General features: G+C 40.5%; 1 protein-coding gene across 8 annotated transcripts in view; it reads right to left on the bottom strand.

Annotated features, from left to right (window-relative positions):
- The window catches only part of itpr1.S (inositol 1,4,5-trisphosphate receptor type 1 S homeolog), a 136,702-nt gene that overhangs the window by 86,459 nt on the left and 31,246 nt on the right, over positions 1–18,997 (bottom strand). For all 8 annotated transcript variants that reach the window (XM_041591267.1, XM_041591268.1, XM_041591269.1 and 5 more), the window contains 2 exon segments: positions 3,153–3,255; positions 1,332–1,402 (listed from right to left, as the gene is read on the bottom strand). In XM_041591267.1, coding sequence (XP_041447201.1) covers positions 1,332–1,402; positions 3,153–3,244 — 163 coding nt within the window. In that variant the 5' untranslated portion in view covers positions 3,245–3,255.

Genomic DNA, 18,997 nt, shown 5'->3' with positions numbered 1-18,997 from the left:
ACACCAAGCTTACATGGTAGCTTATATCAAAAACAAACAGAGATAGTGTCTAGAGCTGTTTACTCAGGTATAGTAAAGCATTCTGCAGAATAAATATAGCGTTCTAGCTTGCACTATTGTGGCTTATCTTTTGCCAATAAACTGTCTTGGAGCTTTCCTTCTCCTTTAAAGCAAAAAATCAAACTGATTGTGGTTATAATTTTGTATTATTTCCAGTGTGTGAATATTAGCTGGGTGATCCTTGTAACTTGGATACTGGTCAGTTTGTCAATCTGAAACAAGATATTTCATTGCAGCGAGAATATGTTGGACGGTGTCTCACAGAAGGACACAGAGCAGGATATATATATTATACACACGTGGAGATCGTGGCGACTAATTGCCTCTTCTTTGGGGCAACTAATCTCCCCAAGATTTTTCATTCTAGCAAGCAGAAGACAGGGGGAAGCAGTTCGGGGAGATTAGTCGCCCCAAACAAGAGGCGATTAGTCGCCGGGTGACAATCTCCCCGAATCTCCAGGTGTGACCTTACCCTTAACTTTGCACAGTCTAAAAATGTGAATCAGGATGCATTTCACTACATGTTGTACTTGTATAACTATGCATGTGACAAATAAAGAATCTCATCTATAAGGAACTCCTAGAGGGGCTGGGGTGCCGCCTGCTACTGCAAGAAGCAGAGGGAGTCTTTGAAAAAGTCTGAGTCACTGTGGAATTGAAAAAAAAAAAACCAGAAGGCTGAGTAATCCCCCACCCCAAAAGAGGTATTGTGAGTACACTGGTATTTTAACTGGTAGTCCACAAGGGACCAAGTTTAGTGAGGGAACTCAAATGTATGAAGGTAGTCCCTGGGGGTAGGAGTTCTTTTTAGGATCTGTTTTCTATGCTGAAATTGTCACCCTTGTATGAAAATAAACTGTCCTTATGTGAAGAAAGGGTCTGTTGTGGATCCCGTGAGCTTACAGTATCGAGAAGCATTTTTTTAGAGTTAATATTCCTGCACTAGCCCTTGCATATCCAAATGACAATGGGACAGGAGAATCACAGAAAGAGGCCCTTCCAGAAGAGACCATTCTGATGATATTAACAGCAAATGGCTGCAGGGGGATACAGAGCCGAGGAACTGGCAGAATCCCAGGGAAGTGGGAGATGCAGCACTGAGGGAAAGAGGGAAGAGGAGTTCAGAAGGGGAGAAGATTATGTATGATTTGGATGACATAAAATTTATGTTTGAGCCATACAAATTGCACTTTTCAACCTACCACTTGAGGAAATAGCAATATAGACATCTGGACCTACACCACAGACAACCACCCTTGTTTTATACTCACCTCGGAATTTCTTGGGCGGATTATTGAGATCTCCAGCATCTGGCTGTACCACACTCCTGTCATCCACCAATCTGCAAATGAAAGAAGACATTCAAATAACCAAAGCTGCTATGCTGGATAACTATGAACAGGTCTATAGTATTAACTCAGTTTAGCAAATAAGCCCTTTAGCTATATAATTACATACAGATTGCTCACCAGAAATAAAGATTTTTTTTCAATTAGTTTCCATTTTTTTTTTTTAAATTAAGCTTAAAGTTTAAGGTCCCCGTCTCTGGTCCAGGGATGCACCGAATCCACTTTTTTGGATTCGGCCAAACCCCCGAACCCTTTGTGAAAGATTCGGCCAAATACCGAACCCTAATTTGCATATGCAAATTAGGGATGGGAAGGGGAAAACATTTTTACTTCCTTGTTTTGTGACAAAAAGTCATGGGATTTCCCTCTCCATCCCTAATTTACATATGCAAATTAGGATTTGGATTCGGTTCGGCCAGGCAGAAGGATTCGGCAGAAACCTGCTGAAAAAGGCCGAATCCTGGCTGAATCCCGAACAGAATCCTGGATTCGGTGCATCCCTTCTCTGGTCTCAGTCTGGCAGCTCAGTAATTCAGGTGCAGATTCTGAATTCTGTTACAATTTGCTACACTTAGTTGATACATTTCTCAGCAGCATTTGTAGGAGTATTAGCAACTATTGTATCAATTCTAACAGCTGCCTTTAGTGAAACTCAGTGTTTCTGCTCAGCTGGGCCAAAGATAAATGTATCAACTCACGTATAAATGTAGAACATTTAAGAGAGTTAGCGACCCCCCACCCCACGCAGCTTTAGAAAGGTGAAAAATTAGACTTAAGGTGGTCATAGACGTAGAGATCTGCTCAATGTCGCAAAACGAGCGGATATCTCCCCAATGTGCCCTCATTGAAGTGAGCAATATCAGGCTGATCTGATCGTGGGCCCTAGAGCCCAACAATTGGATCATAATGATACGGGCGGTCGGATTGCGCGTCCACATACACGCACAGATGTGGCCTCAATCAGTCAATTTTTTAACCTGCCCGATCGAGATCTGGCCGACTTTCGGCCACATATTGATCGGGGAAGCCTGTCGGATGGCCCCACACACGACTGTCTGTTGGCAACTTTTATTGGCCGGTGTATAGAGGCCTTTACACTTCAATATTAGAAAAACCGTATTGCATAGAAAATAGACAGCAATTGGAAAGAGTATTTCTGGTGAACTATCTGAAACTGAACTGAAAAGTGCTAGAAGGTGAACAACCCCTTTAACAGCTCTCTACACCTATAGGATAAAAACCACCCGCACCCTGCAAACCGCAACCCGGACCCGCATTCTTACCCGCTTGGACCCGCAAGTACCTTATCCGCAACCTGGACCCGCTGACCATCAAGAATCAGGAAGTGCTGTCATTGTAAACCCGGTAGGGAAGTAGGCGTGATCAGAAAAAAGGACTAAAAATCGCTATTGATTAGACCCGCGGCCCGATCCGCAAACCCGCAGAACCGCCAACCTGCATCTATACCCGCACCCGGAACTTCTACTCACAACCCGCAGGGTAACTGAGGTTTTTGCAGGTAACCCGCGGGTACCTGACCCGCTGCAGGACTCTAGTCTCTGCTTTTACAAGCCTTTGAAATAGATTACAGGAATTGCTACAAGTCCAAGTGACATGCTGAAACAGTGAAACGAATGTAAGATACATAGGAGAAAATATGAAGGGAGAAGTAAAAAAAAAAAAAAACTTGTTATTGGAGAGGGGAGAAAAGAAAGCAGTTTAGTGTGTAGAATATAATCTTACCCCAGCGTGTTGATGAACCCATTGACTGAACCCTCTGCGTAAAGAGAAACAATGTCCCCAACATGGAGAAAACTAGACATCTTGTCTGACATTGCTGCAGCTCCTAGAAGATGTAAAAAATAAATAAATAAATCAGCAAAGACTTGAGGCAGGTTCCATCAACCCATTCATTCCCGCAGCTTGAAGTTTTCTGCACATTCCAAACTTTCAAGCCTATCACCATCTAATCCCTGAAAAAATGTATTCCCCTCACAATAACTGCCATTTATCCCCAGTCCCCAGTGTAACTAGCACACACAGCTTGTAAAACTGCTCCCAGTTCACGGAACCCAATTCCTAGTAATTTTCCACTAGGACCTACTACCATGAAGCAAGTCACTTCACCTAGAGGTACCACGTAATTACCGTAGTAATTTACTTTTAATAAAAAGAGTCATAGTAAGTTAAGATGGCCTTATTTGTGGTCAGATAGCTTTGATTAAAATATTGCAATTCACAAAATTAACAGCGGCTATTATTCCTCAAGTCTATAAGTAACATATGATGTTTGCAAGTTAGCTTTAACAGAGAACCTAACCTAGTTAAGGGTGAGGAGCCAAAAAAAACACTTCTATTTGTACAGAAAGTAGATTTACAGTGCACCTAATGTTTAGAAAATGCAAAAGTCATAATATAAAAAGAGAATAAAGGTAGTCACATAATTTACCGATGTTTCACACCCTACTTAAAATTTAAAATAACTGCAATAATGGGGAGTAATTCTATTTGCATTGCTAACCATCCACTACATAGGATATATCCCGTAGCAGACATTATGCAAAAACATTGGCCTGGTTATTGTGTTATATAAAAGTAGCCCAGCAATATAGGAGGGAGATCCGCTCGTTTGGCGATCTCACCAGGTATGGCCACCTTTAGTATTTCATGTTTTCCTCTAAACTCTACAGCTACAGGTACACACAACAGGTATAAAAGAATAGAAACCTATAGGGATATGTGCTAGGATCACAGCAATGGACTTCAGTGACATATGATGAGGAAGATGGAAATCTACTCTGCATTCCAGAACATCCTATAAAGCAGGGCTGTCCAACTGGCGGCCTGCGACCCCTCCAAAGTTTGGCCCCCCACCTACCTGCTGTACTGTTCACACCTGAGACCCAGACTGAAACTGCCTACATTGTTCACACTTTATACAAACTGCTAACGGTACACCAGCACTGTGTCACTGTATGTAGTACATATTAGAGTGGTCCCGATAGGTTTCCCTGTCTCCTGCTCTGTTCTGCCTTCCATATGCTCCATGTGTGTACCCTGCTCTGCCTGTGGAGAATATTTGTTCTGGGGGTTTGTTAGCATTTGAAAATAAATTATTGTTAGGGGCCCCTAAGGTGTTTAATCATATGCTGGGGGTGCCTTGTTATCCATGGGGAAGAAGAGGCATATGGATATAAGGGTTTGTCTTAACACGGCAACTTTTTTCACATATGAGTGATAAGTGATATCCCTGCAGTAAGCACCAACCATTTGGTTTTTTGGTGTGCTACCACAATTAATGTGGACATGTGTACCACAGAAGTTGGACAGCACTGCTATAAAGGATCCAGTTTAGATCTAGTACCTGCATATTGAACGTGTTTAACTTCAAAATAATGTGTATGCATGAAGCTATCTTTCAAAAATGGAAATGGACAAGTTTGCAGGCCAAAGTTTACACAAAACACTCAACAGATTGCCACAATGGCTTCAACTGTTTTACAACCCGGCAAGGTAATAAGCTGGTTATATTAAAGGAACAGTAACATCAAAAAAATGAAAGTGTTTTAAAGTAATAAAAATATAATGCAGTGTTGCCCTGAACTGATAAAACTGCTGTTTGCGCTTCAGAAACACTACTATAGTTTATATAAATAAGCTGCTGTGTAGCCATAGGGGCAGCCATTCAAAGGAGAAAAGGCTCAGGTTACATAGCAGATAACAGTGTTATCTGTTATCCACGATTTAACCTGTGCCATATAGCCTTTTTTCAATTTCCACCAGTGCTACACAGCAGCTTGTTTATATGAACTATAGTAGTGTTTCGGAAGCAAACACATCAGTTTTACCAAAGCAGGGCAACACTACATGATATTTTCATTACTTTAAAACACTTAAATTTTTTGGTGTTACTGTTCCTTTAACTAAAAATAATTTGCCTCTGCATCATCAGCTTCTTGTGGACTTTGGACAAGTCACTTGGTCCCTTCATGGTACACTATTTGGTATTTTCTTTGGGTACACCAAGTCCTGGGTTTGGGTAATCACTACAAAAGGAACCCCCTTTCACGGAGTCTATTGATGTTTGTTTTAGTAACATGCAGTTAAAACTTGACCCCGACCAGTCTGTGGGTTCCTTCTACCTTGTCCTCTCTGGGATATTTTCTAGTTCAGTGATCCGACCTTATTCCCATGAGTACTTTGTAAACCACACTCTATTTATGCCAAAGGTCTATTTCAGTAGCTTCAAGTGTTTTCCTTGTTGAAGGAACAAAATGTGACCCAGAAACAATGGCTACCTCTATTCCTACTTTACTTTAGGGTTCACTCCTGTCATTTGCCATATGTAACCAATGTTTTTAACCATCTGCAGTGGCCTAAGGCAGAATAAATATGTATTTCCACCTCTGTGCAAAGATACCAAGGCTTCTATGAATTTAACAATAAAAACAGAAAGAAGATCCCTTTATGTGTGGACATCAATGTCTAATTAAAATGCTAAATAGAAAAGCAAGTCCTTTATTAGATTGTTGTGGCTCAGTAGCCTCAAAAGTAGAAAATTAAATTAACCCAGCAAATGGACCATTAAATGGGAAAGCCGAAAAATAAAATTCAGTTCTATGAAAGTGGGCTGAGATAGGATCACTTCCAGTTAAACCCTACCTCTGTCGGTTCAAAGCTTTTAATAGACATATCCTCCCACAATCAGATCGCATCCAGTTTGAGACTGGGAGGAGCAAATACATTCAAATAAATGAATAAAAATAATAGAGCTCACAGCAATATCCTGACAGGGTTTCCAGAATGTGCAGGGTCCTTGAAATAAAACCATAAATATGTCAAACCCAGCAGTTTGGCATTCTCTCTGGAGCATTTCTCTGTTATTAAATGGATTGCCTGTGCCAAGGTGGAAGTGTCTTATTTTATGTAAACCAGAGCACATGCTCTACCCAAATATCACAGCAAATGAATGGCACCATAGAAAAGGCAAGCCAAATGCTGCAAAAAGCTTGCTTCTCCAATATCCGACTAAAGTCCTGCATGCTGGGAAATACTCTATAACAAAACTAAACACTCAAGGCAGGAATGCATCAGATTTTTTTTTTTTTTAGTGCTAAATGACTAATTATCAGTCTTTACCTAGCAGTTTGCATGGTGGGTTTTTTGTTTTTTTGATAAAAATAAATTCCACACTTCAACAAAAGCAGCTTTTCACAATCATTAAATTTATATTAACTGGCATTGTATACATTTTAAGAAACTGCTTTTTAATTTTCTGGGGTTTAAGGATTCAGTGGGGTGTTGAAGTTTAGCATTGCCACGTGAGTTCTAATACAGGACATCAGAGAATGCAGTTCAACTGCTTGAAGCAGTCTAAACCATTCTGCCAAACTAACACATTTATCAAAGCCTCGCTTTCTTGAAAAAACGAATGAACTGCTGGATATAAACCAATTCAATCTATTAAGTATATTTGCACTTAACAGATTCATTTAAAACATTTCTAATTATGGGAAGGGTTTACAGTCACTTCTGATAACTGCAAGGGGATTTTCATGCCACAAACTTTTTTCCCCAAAGAGAAAGTATAAATATTAGTATGATGAAACTCTCCTTGCAATTAGCAAAACTGAAAGTAAATACATTTTTCCCCAAACATTCCTTTCTTAGCCCTGTCTTACTATATTATCTAATGGTTCCAAATTAGGAGACACTGACCCAAACCAAAGAACCCAAAAATGGCAGGGGAAGTGGGCAAGGTTGACTGAATTAGGACACATTTAAACTGTTCTGTTTTAGATGTCAAATTATTGGGAGATTTGCTAGTTGTCAGGAATGCTAGATATAGAGTTAGGATTTGGCATTGGATCTTAAACTTTTGGGACAATTAGTCTATCGGAAAGTCTCATTTGTGTTCCATCAAGAAAATTGTATGGTTGACCCCATTTGGCCAGCTGTTAATGGAAATTCTTTTCTAAATTCTTGTGGGACAGGCCTCGGAGTACAAAGTTGTACTTGACACATAAAGGCTTAGCCATTATGGATGCAAACATACCAGCATTTTGTTTGGGGATAAATACTCAAGGTCAAGTGATTTGTCAGTGCTCAGTGAAAAAATGTGATTCTGTTTTTCTTCAAATTGTGTAAAGCGGTCATACACAGACCAACATTATTTGCCAACTTGGCCACTCCACATGATGTCGGCAGCTTATCGATCCATATATGGGGCCAAAACAGATATGAATTTGTGTTTACAGATATTCACGACTAAAGGACTGTGGTGGCCTTGGGCTGGTAAAGAAGTGCCAAACCAATGGATCTATTTGTGGCTAAACTAATTTTTCTTAAGAGCTTTATATTTCTTTTACTTTTTGAAGCGAACTTCCGGGAATTTGTCTCGAGTCACAAAGGCATTTTTCTCCCTTTATGATCAGTCCACACGAGCAGATTCGGGAAGATTAGTTGCCCCAGCGACAAATCGCCTCTTCTTCGGGAAGACAATCTCCCCGAACTGCCTTCCCCCTTCCCTCCACCGGCTAAAATTCACACGCGGCGTTTCGTTTTCTGAAGTCACCCGAAGTTTACTCATGTGGCAACTTCTGAAAACTAAGCGCAGCGTGGGAATTTTCATTTTAGCCGGTGGAGGGCAGGAGGAAGGCAGTTCAGGGAGACTGTCGTCCCAAAGAAGAGGCGATTTGTAGATGGGGCGACTAATCTGCCCAAATCTGCTCGTGTGGACTGACCCTTAGAAGTGAACAGATTCAGATGGGAGTTTTTGTCTACTTGAGGGTCTACTTGAGTAAAAGATTAAATCTCAATGGATGTTTATTTTTTTTGTTAATTCAACTACTATCAAGAGGTGAAGTCAACCCAGCATGCAAGCTTAAAATCATAGAAACTCCCAGTACCGACAAATATACACAGAGCAATAACGAGATCTCCCTATATCCAAACTATTCCCCATTTTCCACTTGTCAGTGGCCAAACTATTTTGGCAATCACACAAGCACATTCCTAGAAAGGTGGCGTAAGTCATTACAATCCACTCCTCCCTCAGTCTTGAACAGCACTGTCTATTCATTGCAGAAAGGCAACTCTTGCTGAAACACTACTTGTGTATCTGCTAAATAATATTTGAAAAATGTAACAGACTAGAGGCCCCATGGGATGTAGGGGGGTCCATTTCTTTGCTTTTTTTAAGCCCCTTTGCATTGTATGCTCATCATCCTTTATTAAAATAGTGGCGACAGCAACTACAGGGATTGATTATCATTACATCTCTCCTTGCACTAACAGTGTGCAAACTAAATTTAACTTCACACCTAAGTGACAGTTTCATTGAAAGCCAATCCACTTGCTTGTCAAATTACAGAAAGACCTCTTATTTGGAAAATCACAGGTCCCAAGCAGTCCGGATAATAGATTCAAAACCTTAAAAACTCTTCCCCTGAAAAAATTCTTTAGGCTCCATATGTGTCTGTTTTTGCAGATGTCAAAAGCTTAACCACGGCCTAACCGAGGCATTTCGATGAAGGCACAGTTAAGTTGGTCTCTTGCAACTATTCTGCGTTCTATCATGGTGTTCCTTCTCAAGCAAGTCTACACTGGCATATGTTGCATTTGGAAAGGCTAAAAGCAACTTTTAGTTTACGTAGTATATTTATTTATTTCCCAATTGCAAATGAATGAAGGAAAATTTGCTTACATTATCAGACATGCAACGTATAAAAAGTCAATAGCTTTAGGTACACAGGAATAGATTGTGTAAATACTTAACCAAAAATAGATCTACTTAGAAATACCAAAAACTTCCACAAACATATACTTGGTGAAAAGTAAGTATCTCAGTCCCTTCATGCTGTGAGAGCAAGGAAGAGTGCAACGTCCATGTGCTTGTTTGATATCTGCAAGATTGCTCTAGTACAGGATCCCCAACCTTTTGAACCCGTGAGCAACATCGAGAAGTTAAGACTTTGGGAGCAACGCTAGCATGAAAAATGTTCTTGGGCTGACAAATAAGTGCTGCGATTGCCCATTTGATAGCCCCTATGTGGATTGTCAACATACATTGAGAATCTATTTGGCAGTACACCTGGTTTTTATACAACCAAAACTTGCCTCCAAGCCAGGAATTCAAAAATAAGCTCCTGCTTGGAGATCACTGGGAGCAACATCCAAGGGGTTGGAGAGCAACATGTTGCTCACGAGCCTTCTGGTTGGGGATCACTGCTCTAGTAGGCACCTAGAAACCTCAAAAGATATATAGCTTTTTTTTGCATCCACTCAAGTAGGGGGCTAGGGTGGAGAGCAAGACCAAAAGCAGGAATCGACAAAGGTCAGGCCATTGTTTTAAAGTTATTTCTAATTCCAACTGAATATAGTAACTTTTTATTCCCAATTTTGTTCTCTGCACTCACTCCTGTTTTTGACTCTTGAACCAATGTACCAGAAGCCTGTTCTCCTTTAGGTCTGTAGCTGCTGGCCTGTAGGACATGGTCAGGAGTCAGAACCAGTAATATACAGTCTATAAAGTCAGACAGATACTGCTTTCAGTAGCAATTTTCTGTTGTTGGTGGAGATCCCCCCTTTAAAGGAGAAGGAAAGGTTAAAACTAAGTAAGCTTTATCAGAAAGGTCTATATAAATACACCAGAAAACCCTCAAAGTAATGCTGATCTGAGTCCTCTGTCAAAAGAAGCACAGCATTTCTTTCCTTTGTGTACACATGGGCTTCTGTATCAGACTTTTTCTGTTTTCAGCATAAACCTCCAGGGCTAGGGCTTGAGCATGCTCAGTTTGCTTCTTCCCCTCCCTTCTCCCCTCCCAACTGCAATATGAGCCCAGAGTTATAAGTGAGCAGGGAGAGACTCAGGCAGGAAGTAATGTCAGACACACAAGCTAATATGGTAGCTGCTATCCTAAACTAACAGAATTCTGTTCTGCAGAATATTGCTTTCATTATTGTGGTTTATCTGTTGGCAATAAACTGCTTTGGTAGCTTAGGTTAAAATTAAGTAAACCTTATCAGAAAGGTCCATCTAAATATACCAGTAAACCCCCAAAGTAATGCTGCTCTGAGTCCCCTGTCAAAAGAAACACTGCATTTCTTTCCTTCTATTGTGTACTCATGGGCATCAGACTTCCTGCCTTCAGCTTAAACCTCATTACCCTGGGCAAGAGCATGCTCAGTTTGCTCCTCTTCCCCACCCCCCTCCCTTTTCTACTGTAATCTGAGTCCAGAGCAGGGAGAGACTCAGGCAGGAAGTGATGTCACACCATGTTAATACTGCAGCTCCTATCCTAAACAAACAGAGTTTCTAGAGCTTTTTACTCAGGTATGGTTAAACATGCTACAGAATAAATATAGCATTCTAGCTTGCACTATTGCAGCTAATATATTGGCAATAAGATGCCTCCATAGCTTTCCTTCTCCTTTAAGGTATCTAGTAATAGCCAGAAAGCACATTACACATCAATTTGCGGCAGGAAGACAGAGCTACTTAATATTTCATAAACTCATATCATGCACATAATCATGCATAGGGAATGTGTAGCACCAATCAAGTTGTTGTGACCCCAGCCCAGGGGGAATCCAACCCAAAGCCTTGCTGTGCTGTAATACAGGTTTTAGTAGGAACTGCCTGCATTTAAAGTTGCTTTAAAGGACTAAGTCCATGTTTCTTGGCAAGCCCTTAAAGGAACAGTAACACCAACAAATGAAAGGACAAGAGAGGACAAGGTAGAAGGAACCCACAGACTGGTCGGGTCAAGTTTTAACTGCATGTTACTAAAACAATCATCAATATTTTGGCTGCAGATTAGACTGCGTGAAAGGGGGTTCCTTTTGTAGTGATTACCCAAACCCAGGACTTCGTATACCCAAAGAAAATACCAAATAGGGTACCATGAAGGGTCCAAGTGACTTGCCCAAAGTCCACAAGAAGCTGAATGCAGAGGCAAATTATTTTTAGTTAAAGGAACAGTAACACCAAAAAATTTAAATGTTTTAAAGTAATAAAAATATCATGTAGTGTTGCCCTGCACTGGTAAATCTGATCTGTTTGCTTCAGAAACACTACTATAGTTCATATAAATAAGCTACTGTGTAGCAATGGCGGAAATTGAAAAAAGGCTATATGGCACAGGTTAAATAGTGGATAACTCCATTATATTCTACAGATCTTATCTGTTGTGTAACCGGAGCCTTTTTCTCCTTTTAATGGCTGCCCCCATTGCTACACAGCAGCTTATTTATATTAAGAAAATTGAGTGAAGGCTGCGCTGTTGCACGAATAGTAGGGTCAGGGAAAGCAGCACCAAAAAATAGTGGATCCACACTTCCACTGTGAGTAATAAAAGTCAGCAAGAGAGGTGCGCTAATTAACCTTATAACTCCTTAAACACAGGCACCTAAAATGAAAAGAAACTGCACATAGAGTAGTACGTTCGGCTCTTCCTAGAAATAACATCACCCCCCCCTGAGGAAGTATCGTAGGATATGAAACGCGTTGGGCCTTTGTATTAATGAAATAAAAGTTTGTTATAGATTTAATCCCCTTTCCAATCACTTATTTAACCTTCGCACGGCACCGGAGGCGAGCTGACTGACTGTGGGACGAGAAACAGCAGAGTTTGCGGACGCGCAGCAGGTGAGCAAGGCTGCCTGAACTCAGGGAACGGTGTCTAAACAGCGCCTGGGAAACACGTTGGCATCGAGCGATCTCTTTGCGAGTCTTCCAACGCTCTCTTCTGACGGCAGTCTGAAACATCGCACGCTACAACATCGTATATACCCTGCTTAAAAAGAATACTCTACACGCTCTTGTTTGAGGATCACGATTGTGAGTAGTTCTAACATCAAAGTTATTTCTAGGAAGAGCCGAACGTACTACTCTATGTGCAGTTTCTTTTCATTTTAGGTGCCTGTGTTTAAGAAGCTTATTTATATTACCACTGCATGGCAACACTGCATTATATTTGTATTACTTAAAAACACTTTCATTTTTTGATGTTACTGTTCCTTTAAGAAGAGGGCCCTCTACCCATGGTGAATATGTTTTATCGTCTTCTGTATTGCAGAGTTACGGAAATTGCCTGCAGCTTCATAAACAAACATCGAGCATTGAAAAGTCCCACAAACACAATTCTTCCTAGTAAAAAATATTTTGTTAGGGAAAATGCCAGTGCATCAAGTATAATGTTATCACTATCTCAGATGTTTATGAGTTCTAGAATAGCTCAGAATACCTTTAATCAGCCGCGGTGGAGTCTCAGATTCTGCTTGAGATCACTAGGGTAACCGGGTGGTTATTAAAGTTTGAATGGTTGTTTTTTTTTTATATTAATTAAGTAATTAGCTACTCCGTGCAGAGTATAGGCTGGCACTGCACAGGGGACAGACTTCCAGTGGCATCATGTTAAGTCTAAAGGTGGCCATAGACGTAACAATTACGATCTTTCTTGGAAAAGATCTTTCCAAGAAAGATCGTTCGTTATAATACACACGTGTAGAGCTGCATCGTCAGATATACAGGTAGATATACGGGAAGAAACAATAGAATTCTACCTGTATCTGACGATTCAGCACTAACAATGGCTGATGTTTGGGTCCCTTCAAAAGGCACCTGATCAAAATTTTCCGTCCAGCCCGATCGACGAGCCAACCGATATCCAAGTCTTCTGCCGATATCGGTCGGCTTTTTCCACCATACACGCAACGAATATCGGACGAAAATTCGTTTCGTATGATATTATCTGTGCGTCTATGGCCACCTTTACATCCATAGGTAGGACCTTGTGGCTTGTTATGAATACAGATAAACCCAACGTTCCCCATGCTCTATATATATCTATATCTATATCTACTCAATCCATGCCTTCCAGTTATGCCAGAGATATGTAGACAATAGGTGGAGAGGTCACCATATGTGGTGGGCCATACCAAGTGATATGAGATAAAAGAGTTGCAACATGTGCAGGAACATCACCAGAGGCTACTCCTGTTGGCCTCATCCGGTCTTTTAGAAAAACATAAGCAATTTGTCTCTTTGCTGACCTTTAGTTTTCCTTTAACTTTCAAAAGAACATTTATATACATTAGCAGTAAACACAAGCATATACAGGGTTCACAGCTTAAGAAAAGTGTGATTGTGCCGGCGCATTGAGAACCTTGAATACTCGGTATAAATAAATGCATCTTTAACACTACTGTATGAAGATCCTGGCACCATATCACAAAGATGTCTTCAAGGAAGAATTGCATAGCATTTATAAGTAGTAGGGTTGCAGCAAATACGGGATTCAGTTCGGGATTCAGGCTTTTTCAGCAGGATTCAGCTGAATCCTTCTGCCCGGCCAAGCCGAATCAAATTTCTTATTTGCATATGCAAATTAGGGACGGGGAGGGAAATCACATGACTTTTTGTCTCAAAACAAGGAAGTAAAAAATGTTTTCCCCTTCCCACCCCTAATTTGCATATGTAAATTAGGATTCGGTTCAATTTCGGCTGAATCTTTTGCAAAGGATTCGGGGATTCAGCGCATCCCTAATAAGTAGCATTTCCTTTCCATTCCCTTAAAGAAGCGCTACCCCCTTTTTTTGGCTGCCCAGATGTTGCTGATCTACAACTATCGGCATGTCAACATGTTATATAATAAAGAGATCAAGTATGCATGCTGTTGTAGCGAACTGATAATTGGTGACCCAGGGATCTACTGCAGGCAAAGAACAAACCTTATCCAGATTTTTGAACATGTGTAGAAGTAGCTATACTGCTCCATGGAGACATAAGGATCAAGAGGCAAATTTGCAGCCTAAATGGCCAATGCAAAACAATGCAGAAGAGCTCCTACTAGAGATGATATATAAAGAAGAACAGGTGATTTATGTATGATTACACTCTATGCTCATGCATGTCACTTTCTACATGGCTGGTTGGGGTCTGTCATGGGACTACAGAAGATATATTATCCAAAATGAGGAATTACATAAATATATCCTAGGTGGATAAGACCCAGAGGCACACCAGCGTTTGATGTTTTTAGGACTTTTTGTGAAGACAACAGAATGAATGTGACTATGAAGCTTTTCATTCATCCAGGTCATGGTATATCTAGTATAGGTAAATCTAAAACAACTGGACTTGCCGAGTAATCATTGAAGACGTTTCACTACTCATCCGAGCAGCTTCCAGTTCAACTGAGTTTTTTCCGATCACATGACCCAACATGATATACCAATAGTAATGAAGAAAAATTTGAGGAAGAAATACTTTGCATGCGGTGTAACAAAGGTACCTCCAAACAAAAACAAGTTTGGCGGTAACTTGGGTACACTGCATGCAAAGTATTTCTTCCTCTAATTTTTTTCTTTGTTACCATTTTTACATATAGGGGCATGAGTTCCCATGATAGTTATAACAACTTAGCAAGAAACCAACATTCATGCAGCATTGCAATATAGAATGCAGAGGTCTAGACTGTCTCTGTATATCACAGAAACATTTAAAGTAACAGTAACACCAAAAAATTAAAGGGATACTGTCATGGGAAAGATTTTTTTATATTCAATTTTGAAATCTGACATGGGGCTAGACATATTGTCAATTTCCCAGCTGCCCCAAGTCATGTGACAGCTGGGAAATTGACAAAATGTCTAGCCCCATGTCAGATTTCAAAATTGAATATAAAAAAATCTGTTTGCTCTTTTGAGAAATGGATTTCAGTGTAGAAGTCTGCTGGAGTAGCACTATTAACTGATGTGTTTTGAAAAAAACATGTTTCCCGATGACAGGATCCCTTTAAAGTGTTTTAAAGTAATGAAAATATCAAGTAGTGTTGCCCTGCTTTGGTAAAGCTGATCTGTTTGCTTCAGAAACACTACTATAGTTGTTATAAACAAGCTGCTGTGTAGCACTGGCGGAAATTGATTAAATAGTGGATAACAGATAACACCATTATTTTCTGCAGAGCTTATCTGCTGTGTAACCCGAGCCTTTTCTCCTTTGAATGGCTGCCCCCATGGCTACACAGCAGCTTATTTATATAAACAATAGTAGTGTTTCCGAAGCACACACAGCAGTTTAATCTGTGCAGGGCAACACTGCATTATATTTTTATTACTTTAAAACCCTTTCATATTTTGATGTTACTGTTCCTTTAAACAGTGCTTTTCAGAGATCATTTCCATTAGACCCTTACCCCATGGAGCTTACAGTCTAGTGTCCCTATCACATTTACACACATTCGATCAAACTGCCAGCTTGTTTTTGGATTGTGAGGGGAAACTGTAGTACCCAGAATATAACCACGCAGATCCTACTTTTGTAGAGGTCACGTGTATTCTAAGTAGACCATTCACTTTTTAAACAAACCATAACTATCTTTAAGATCCAGGAGCAGCTTCCATAAGGGCTGATGCTGAGGTGTACACCAAAACAGGCCTGTTTGCAATGACCGTCAACTCAATGACCGTGAAACTCTATTTACTCTCAGCAACTCCGATGTGCACAGCAGTCCAATCCATGAAAAAATCCTGGACCAAAAATCCCCAAAGGCTTAGGGTGAGGCAACTTCGGCGACTGCGAAAAACGAACCACTGTGTGTGATTAACGCCCGGCGTTTTTTTTTTTTATTTTAGCCGGCGCAGGAACAGGGAAAGCGTTTGGGGAGATTGGTTGCCACTAAAAACAAGGCGATTAGTCGCCAGGCGACCAAATCTCCCCAAAAAGCCCTGTGTGGACTAACCCTTAAAGTTCATATTTTGTTCATTATATGTAATGGAGTCCAATATACAAGACATATTTTCCATATTTGATACAAATAATATTGAAGGTTACTAAAGGCAGAAATCAAAAACATTGTTTTGCTGGAAGATTTATCAAGCACAAGGAAAGAGGCATTAAAGAAGAAGAAAAATCCCTACGGGAGCAATTACAATTACAATTTATTACAATGATAATCTGTGCCCACACACTGTAAATACAATTTTGGTCTTGTACAGAATCTTCATTATTACATTTCCCTATTTTAACAATTGCCTCTGCACACAAAACTAAACTCCTACTTTCTTCAGTTAAATGAGTGAATTTGTAATTAACTAGAGAACTTCCATAATGTCTCAGTGTTACCCATTAGGTTACCTGCTTGTTATACAGGTCAGGACAAAAGGTAGCCATAAACATACCAACAAAAGTCCCATATCCAGCAGATGTATGGTGGCCCAATCATCATATCCAGTATGTACGTACTATAAACATTGGTCAGTTCGGCATTCAGGCAGGTTTAGAACTTTCCAATGAATCATGTCAGCTGCTGCATGATACATTAAAGTGGCCATAGGTTCGTAGATTTTTGGACCGTGTGTGGAGAGTCCCGACATTTTTCGTCGGGCAGAGATCAGAGATCAGTTGTTTGGTCGATCGGACAGGTTTGATTTTGTCCCGACCGTCCCGCTGTATCCCATCATCATAATCCGATCGTTCGGCCATAGGGCCGAACATTCAGATTACCCCCGATATAGCCATGCTTTAGTGGCATATCGGGGGCCACCTTTAGATTAGAAGATACAAAAGTGAAGCTGCAGCACTGTCTGGGGTTTCTGTCTGAAGGAGCGGAACAATAAAAGGTATCAATGCAATGTATAGCCCCATATATGGTATCTGGCTGCCTTAACTTTGAGTGCGTTAAGTGCAATGGCCCATGGGATGTTGTATTGCCCCGCTAAATCTGCATTATTGTGGGTGGAAAACATCCCAATTTTCCTTCCCACCAGAATTCCTCCCAACATTTGAAAAATGGAAAGAGGGAGAAAAAGATCTGCCTTGCTACTAGTAGAGAAATGAAAAATAAGTAGAAGGTGGACTGCAAAACCAATATATTAAAAATACAATTTATTATATAATCACAAAAACATTGGCCGGACAGGAAACAGTGAATAAATTATGAATAAATAATTCTAAAATCAGTAATAAATACAATCCAGGTGGGCAATCACTTTTCCTGTGGAGAAAATTCAAATGATTGTTCCTTGGTGTTGGTATATGCTTATAATACACAAAAGCCATGAATATCCTGTAAATTATATCCTTAAACGGTGAGTTCTGATGTCATCAGTTATAAACTGTGAGTTCTGATGTCATTTCTGTCACATGACTCACTGAAATTTGTGTATTATAATAAATAAAGTACCCCCAGTTGCAGAATATGAGGATTTTATAAGTTACTTCGGACTTCCATGACCTGTATAAAAACACTCGGCCTTCTGCCTCGTGTTTTTATATGGTCATGAAACTCCTCGGTAACTTATATCCTTATATTTTACAAGAGGGGGTACTTTATTCACTATAGATTTTAAAAAAGAAAATGGTTGTGAGTTGAACTTCAACAAGACAGAAAAGTTATTTCCCCGAAGTTGGAGCTGGGATTTTGAAGCAGTGGAGTGTGCAAAGTATTTAATTAGATATAAAAAAACAGGCAGGCGGGTAGATGTCTGAATTTAGAGAGAAGATTATAAAACGGGGGTATATTGGGGCGTCCCCCCACTCCCTCCTCCTTGCCAGCTGCACAGGCACCCAAAAAGAAGTTGGAATAATCTCACCAGATACACAGTTCCGGAATTTTTTCATTTTTCACCTTTAAAAGCAGACTCTAATGGTAAGGTCATACCTGGCAATTCAGGACGATATAGTCACTGGACGACTAATTGCCTGATCTTTGGGGTGACTAATCTCCCCAAACTGCTTCCCCCCCGTCTTCCGCCTGCTACAATGAAAAAACGCCTGCGGCATGGTACTCGCGGCGCTTCGTTTTCCGGAGTTGCCTCACGAGTGCCATGCTGCAGGCGTTTTTTCATTGTAGCAGGCGGAAGACAGGGGGAAACAGGGGAGATTAGTCGCCCCAAAGAAGAGGCTATTAGTCGCTGGGCAACTAAATATCCCCGAATACCCAGGTGTAACATTACCTTAACTGTTCTAAATTGATACGTTTGTTATCTTTGTCCCTGCGTTTCATCAAAGGCAGCTGTTACAATTGAGATACAATTGTTGCCAATATCCCATAGATACTGCTGTATCAACTAATGTATCAACTAAATGTAGCAAATCGTAACCGTTCAGAATCTGCTCCTGGATCACTGAGCTTGTCAGACTGAAGCACCAAAGACAGGAACATTAAACTTAGATTTTGGGAAAACTGTAAAAAATAAAAGATGGAAAGTAATGGAAAAAAAGTCTGTTTATAGTGAACAATCAGAAAACAACTCAAAAAGTTTGGAAGGTGAACAACCCCTTTAAGTGTCAGAAACGTTGCATCTAGGGTTGCCACCCAGCCGGTATTTAACCGGCCAAGTCGGAAAAACGTGTCTCAAGGCCGTTGCCGGTATTAAAAAAATACCGTCAATTACACTGCCGGTAAAATTCTGAAGGAGAGGAACCACCATTATCAAGCAGCTACGCTGATCCCTCCTCGAAATTTCCAGCTACGCGGTGCCTGGGACGTCACAGCGCTTACGTGACTTCTTGAAGTCACAGTCTCGTGTGATGAGATTTGTGGGTGACGTGATTGACGCCCTTCAAGACGAGAGGGCAGGAG

Source organism: Xenopus laevis, chromosome 4S, assembly GCF_017654675.1.
Source record: "Xenopus laevis strain J_2021 chromosome 4S, Xenopus_laevis_v10.1, whole genome shotgun sequence".
NCBI lineage: Eukaryota > Metazoa > Chordata > Amphibia > Anura > Pipidae > Xenopus > Xenopus laevis.
This window is presented reverse-complemented; position numbering and strand designations above follow the sequence as displayed.